The 7000-nt window shown below is 35.9% G+C and overlaps 1 protein-coding gene across 1 annotated transcript in view; it reads left to right on the top strand.

Moving 5' to 3' along the window:
* The window catches only part of LOC129426383 (PR domain zinc finger protein 14), an 8519-nt gene extending 3835 nt beyond the window's left edge, over positions 1-4684 (top strand). Inside the window, exons 2-9 of the mRNA XM_073865976.1 lie at positions 5-278; positions 491-541; positions 650-810; positions 947-1214; positions 1393-1595; positions 1923-2024; positions 3092-3311; positions 4108-4684. Of these exons, the coding sequence (XP_073722077.1) occupies positions 5-278; positions 491-541; positions 650-810; positions 947-1214; positions 1393-1595; positions 1923-2024; positions 3092-3311; positions 4108-4241 (1413 nt within the window). The 3' untranslated portion in view covers positions 4242-4684. The remainder of the gene's footprint in view (positions 1-4; positions 279-490; positions 542-649; positions 811-946; positions 1215-1392; positions 1596-1922; positions 2025-3091; positions 3312-4107) is intronic.
* The last annotated feature ends 2316 nt before the right edge of the window (positions 4685-7000 follow it).

The raw sequence follows: 7000 nt of genomic DNA on the forward strand, positions 1-7000 counted from the left end.
TCAGCCTTCGCAAAGAGCGTACTCTAAACACGAAGAGCGGATCACTGGCTCACTGTCGGAGTTCAGCAGTCCGTCCAGTGAGAAGTCTTCATCGACTTCATCTTCTCCGTGTAAAGACAGTTTCATCTACCTGCAGGCCACAGATCTGCTGCCCGAACAACCTCGCACCTATAGCTTTACAGAGGAGGACCTCTTCACGGTTCTGTACGGATATTCCAAAAAACAGGGGCAAAATCTTGGCCATGCCATCTCTGGATTATCATTTCCTCCTGGCACAGGTATGTCTAGCAAAATGTACATTGGCATGCAGTTTTTCTTTTCTGGTAATATTTTATTGATCATTAAAATGTATTGAAAATCTAAATGTGAACGTATAGGCTTCTAGATAGTTATAACGTAAATTCTACGAAGATCCCTGTAGATGTTTTATGTCCCCATCTTTAGTTGCTAAAATTATAGTGACTTATTTGTCTTCTATATTGTTTATCAGCTGATCGACATCATCTACCTACTGATACTGAAGGACTTGAACTTCCAGAAGGTATGTGAACTTTCTTTCTTATCTTTCTTTCGTTATTTTCTTCCTTACCTTTCTTCCAGGGTTTAGTGTCACTGCTGGTAATTTAATGGCGTGTCTTGAATTTTTCAGGATTATCGATTATCCAAACTAATTGTGGAAGCCTTTCCCATTATGGGGTATTTGCTGATAAAAGCACAATTCCAAAAAGCACAAGGTTTGGACCATTTCAGGGGAAACTAGTGAACACGAGTGAGATCAAAACCTACGATGACAACACGCTCATGTGGGAGGTAAATATCATTTTTTTTGTTTAAAAATATATATAAATATATAAATTATATATAAAACACACTTAGTACTATAGTGCACGCAACTGATTTATAAGGTATTTATATTATATGATTATTTATGTATTTCCATGTTAAGATTTTTGAGAATGGTCGCTTGAGTCACTTTGTGGATGGGAGAGGCGCGACAGGGAACTGGATGTCATTGGTGAAGTGCGCGCGCTTTCCAGAGGAGCAGAACCTGACTGCTGTGCAATGTGAGGGTCAGATATACTACGAGGCCTGCAAAGATATCCAACCCGGCCAGGAACTGTTGGTCTGGTACGGAGACTGCTACGTGCAGTTTTTGGGCATCCCACTCACGCTCAAAGAGTTTATTGATGACAACGAGCAGCTTTCAGCTGAAGGTATGTCTGAAATATAAGAATGTGCTCTCGTCTCTTCTATGTTACAGTATATGAAAGTTTATATGATCTACAGCTAATGTAGGCCCTAGGTTGCAAAGTCAAAATGGTCTGTGCAATATAAAATCATAAATGTTTTTTTTTTTTTTTGCAAATTACTTAGTGCTCCCTTTATTTCCAGATTCCGGAGAGGGTTTCAAGTGTGATCGATGTGGTAAAGTCTTCGCTTATAAGTACTACAGAGACAAACACTTGAAATACACGCGCTGTGTTGATCAGGGCGACAGAAAATTTCCCTGTCACCTCTGCAACAGGTCTTTCGAGAAAAGAGACCGACTCCGAATTCACATCCTCCACGTACACGAGAAACACAGACCACATAAGGTACAAATGTTAGGATTTTTGCATTATTACATCTACATAAACCAATTTGGTGCTGAAAGAACAGCTCCCGGATTAGAAAATCGGCACAAAGCGCACGCTTTTAAACCGATACAGGGCTGTTTTAAAATTATTTTTCATACCAAAAACGTATTTGTGCATGACGAGTTTCATTTATAACTTTTAATATATACATGCATCTGACAATGTAAATGTGTTTACATAAGAATCTTGAATTTTAACATAATAACAACAAAAAAAGTACATATTATTGTATAATAATCTTAAATAATAATAATAATCGTATATGTCTCTCTCCTCCTTCCCCAGTGCTCCGTGTGCGGGAAAAGTTTCTCTCAGTCCTCCAGTTTGAATAAACACATGCGCGTGCACTCAGGAGAACGTCCGTACAAGTGTGTTTACTGTAACAAGGTGAGTAATGCTTAATTCATAGGTGTGAAGTAAAGTATAGCTTTAAGAATTTGACTCATTTCATGGTGAATGTGAGCGCTCATTAGCCCGTGTCTAAGCGTTAGAGAAGACACTTAGATGCTAATTAATGCCAGATGCACCTTAATGCTATTGTGCATGGGGATTATGCTTTAATTTATGACTCTCAAAGAGACAAAAGTTCGTCTGTCGTTTTGTTTCAAATGAGTGAATAACGCGTGCGACGAGAGCCTTTTTAATGCGACGTGTCACTCCCTCTGTACCGCTGAAAAAGTCACACACAGTAAGCCAAAAAACGTTTGGGGAGGAAAAGGTAAATGTCCGATAAAATGTTCAATAAATACAAATACAATATTATGATGTTAACCTAATTTCATTAAATTATTTATTGTTTTTATTTTAAGGAATAATGGATTTGCATTCTAAAAAAAATCAAAACTCTACAGCATTATTGCTCGGTTGTAGTAATTAAAGTTTTAAATTGTTTAAATTTAATTAAATTGTTTACAAAAAAAGAAATTCTCATTTAAAGTTAAAAGTTCCACAATTTCTTACATTTTTATCTATTTGTAGAACTTTTTTCCACCTTGACGAACATTTTGCGCTAAATAAATATTTTGTAGATGCGGAGGTTTTTATGGAACTTTTTTAAAAAATATATTTTTTATAATTGTGTGTATGCACTTAAAAATAATAGTGCTAAATAGCACTAAAAGTGATTCACTGGCTCGTAATCCTAGGGGAACCATTTTTAGTACTAAACAGAACCCATGCACCTTATTGCATGGGTTCAAATGTGGTGCTATAGTCTAGCACCACATTTGGTTCTACACAGGTGCTATATAGTGCTAAAATTGTTCACCTAATTACAAGCTTTTAGTATTATACAGCAGATTTTTTTGTTCTTTCCTATCAGCATGAGTATTATCCTTTGCTTTTAAGACAAAATACCAATGCGCCCTCATTAAAAGGTTGCTTTGAATTAAAACGTCTGCTATGTGAATAAATGTACATCTCTTTAATATTATGATGTATTATTTTTTTCTCAGGCTTTTACGGCGTCCAGCATTCTCCGCACCCACATCAGGCAGCACTCCGGTGAGCGGCCGTTCAAGTGCAAACACTGCGGTAAAGCGTTCGCGTCTCACGCTGCCCACGACAGCCACGTGCGGCGAACACACGCCAAAGACAAACCTTTCTCTTGTGATGTCTGTGGAGTTACTTTCCAAGAAGCTCAAGAGTTAAAACATCACATGAAGACTCATAAAAGTAAGTGTTAAACATTTTGGGTAGGCAGCCTTTCCAATTCTAGAATCTATTATAAGTCTACTGTACGTGTTTTTCTAAAAAAAAAAAAAAAAAAAAGTAAAATGTGACCCTGCACAAAATCAGTCATGAAACAGCACGGGTATATTTGTAGCAATAGCCAACAATATATTGTATAGAAGCCTATGGTTCAAAATGTTATGCCAAAACGCATTTCGATATTAAGTCAAGATCAAGAAGATATTTTGTAATTTTCTTACCTTAAATATGTGAAGAAAAAATGTATTTATCATTAGAGTAATGTGTGTTGCTAAGGACTTTAAAGACGATTTTCTCAATATTTAGATTTGTTTGCACCCTCAGATTCCAGATTTTTTTGTATCTCGGCAAATATTGTTAAACTATTAATGGCTTATTTTTCTAGCTTACTTTTTTCGGGTGATGTGTAAATCTCAATAAAAATATCATTATGACTGGTTTTGTTGTCCAGGGTCACAAATATAGCATGCAAAAAAGCTATTAAAATATTTTTGAATGAAAAAACACTGAATTATTGAAAAGGATTAAAGAATTAGCCTTCTGTAATCCAAATGTAAAATAATTGAGATATTGTGAAAAGGAGGGCTGGGATAGGTTGAGATGACCGGGTTAAATATTTGCATTCATCTAAATTAGCCAAAACTTGTTTTACAAGTAAGAAAAGTTGTAACACATATTTTTTGCACATGAAACACACAAATGTGACATGCTATTGTTTGCTTAGACGTATAATAGCTAATATATAACTCTTTTCCCCCAGAGCGCCCACTTTTGGAAAACACTGTGCTCCTTCCTGGAGATGAGAACACTTTACACTCTCAAAAACAGCTTGGAGATCCTTTCTCTTTTCCAGGGATGACCAGTATCACCTCCGAGTACAGACCCTGGAAATAAAATGAAATGTCACGAAGACATGCCCACCAAAGAGGACTTTATCAATGTTGTTTGTATTGTGTATTTTATTTAATTTAGTTTACTGACATCTTAAATACTTTTCCTTAATTATATTATTTCTATGTTGTTTCTATTTATTAAAGTGTTTACTAAAGTGTTGTTGGCTAATAGAAATGAACGTTTTTGTACTTTAAAAGTTAGCTCCAAGCAAATATCTATACGTGTAATAGTGAGCTGCACAACCAAAGCCGGTTAATAATATGCCTGTTAAAGATTAATCCATTATTTTATTTTATATTATTATTATTATTATTTTATATAATTATTATAATAATTTTTATTAGTAATAATAATGAACGCTACACGTCACGTCATCCTATCGTCAGAAACTTTTTGCACAGACTTTGTCATAAGCTGTAACTACTGTCATATTTGTCGGTGTTTGTCAAACTGTTTGTTAAGTAATAAATAAAATTATTAATATGAGATGTAATTTGTGAATGCTTTGATCATGGATAAAAATGTGAATGATATTTTTACTGTTCCCCAATATTTTTATTTTCCCTCATTTTTTTCATTTCCCTAACGAATTATTAGGTCAATATTGCAATGTATATAAGAATTCGTTTAATTTTAATTAAAATTAACACATTTATCAGATGACCTATGTTTTTTTTCACTTAAAATTAAAATTATTATATAAGAGTGCAAAAAACATCATCTTAACAACTTTTTTTAAACTGATCGAAAACAGATTAAGGTTTCCTATATTTTAATGAAGATATTAGACAAGTATTCTCTCTCTCTCTCTCTCTCTCTCTCTCTCTCTCTCTCTCTCTCTCTCTCTCTCTCTCTCTCTCTCTCTCTCTCTCTCTCTCAATCTCTCTCTCTCTCCATAACATAACAATCCATATGGGAAATTAACATAAAAACAATAGATCTGAAATTTGAAGCATGCATTTGTGTTTACTATTAGAAAAATCCTGTTCAAGCTATATAAGAACAGATACATCCAGTTTGTTTATCAAGAACTTGTATAGAATTGAAGCAGAGCAAACAGAAATGCAAAAGAGAGGTAATACAGCCCCTCCCCAAGACAGGGCCTTTAGTAAATTTACAGTGCTTTACTAAATGATAGTATTGGGGACAGCAGAGGAGGAGAGTGAACATCCCCCAACAGCAAATTAATGACAATGGACTACTGCAATGAGGTGGTCCGGTGTGGAGAGAATGGGCTGACCTGGAAACAAAGGCGGTCTCTCTGACATCTGCTGCCCCCTGATTGTGTCTTCATGCTACCAACTGTCTGTGATGGAGAGGAAAAGAGAGAAAAAAGGGCTTTCTGACAGATTACTTTTTCCACCAGAAAATTCTCTTTACAAAACACACAACAACAACACGGGGTCAAAGGGCACAGCAAAATGCTTGTACATCATGCATTAAAGCTTTTGACTATACGAAAACTTTTCAGACAGAAAAGTGTGCCTGTTTAAGATGTTTTATTTATAACTGCACTTTTTACTCTTTTGCTTTAATTTGCTGAAGTCGCTATATATGTGGATGTCCACTTAACTGGTCGATACAGCTGAGCTCAACAAAATATATCATATTTTAGGATATGGTGTAGGCAAGCTGTTAAAGCATTGCATTAGATAAAATTATATACTTGAAAAGACCATAAATTGTTTTGGATAAAAATGCAATTTTTTTTAATTGAAACTGGTTTAGAGTAAATTTAAAGATCTTGATCTCATATCATAGTCTTTGTTATAAGGGATTCCCTGGATTGCTTTCTCATTTGACTGGATTACCTCCAGGTCCACAAAGGTCCTCATCAGATTCACCAAGCACTGGCACAGGGAACTGCCATGGATTCCTATTATTAATTTCACCCTCATTGGTTACATACAAAACTGGCTGGGCCATAGGTCAAGATTTAGTAGACAATTCAATTACCCTCTTTACTTGCTCATACAGCTGGGAGAGGTGCAAAATCAACCCTCACAGGGCTTGCTCATTCTGCCTCCAGCTTTTGAAGTTCCCCAGGGCTTCTGGTAGTACATATGTACAGCCGAGCTCATGTTGAGTTAACAGAGCTTCGAGGCACAATAAATTCACAAAGGAGCACTCAGGGTAGACGATAAAAAGTGTTTTCCTTATAGACATGTTGTCCAGATGATGATATCACCGCTGGCATTGTTCTTCATGCAGAGGGTCGATGCTCAAGTATGCTGCAATGTGGTTCATAAATGCACGATACCATCAGAGTCCATAATGAGCTGGTGAAAGTTGCTTTCTTGTAAAAGCTCTATGTTAAGAGCATTACTTCACAATAATGATGTAGTGGAAACTGGTTTAGATGCGGCTCTTCACTCGCATTTTGAGGTCCATCCCTCTTCTCACTCCCCTGAATTTATATGCGACCATTTATAGACATTGATTTCACACTTAACCTTTGCTGCTTTTAAATGCTCCACGGTCTACTGCGGACATCCATAATTTAGTTTGATCTCTTTATTAATATGAGATTAATGATATCCCCCCTGTGGCATTTGGATGCTTGTGTATGATGCAGCTACTTCGAGGTCAACCTCTGATAATGGCTGAGCTGTAATTCATTTTAAGTGAGGGATGTACTGCATGACTCCAGGCCCTACAGACAGAAGTGGTAGTTGGGTCATGCAGTGCATTTTCATGTCTTCATCATATGCCATAACATATTGGGTAAAATATTAGACTTTTTAAAAAACTATTTAAAG

Source organism: Misgurnus anguillicaudatus, unplaced genomic scaffold, assembly GCF_027580225.2.
Source record: "Misgurnus anguillicaudatus unplaced genomic scaffold, ASM2758022v2 HiC_scaffold_34, whole genome shotgun sequence".
NCBI lineage: Eukaryota > Metazoa > Chordata > Actinopteri > Cypriniformes > Cobitidae > Misgurnus > Misgurnus anguillicaudatus.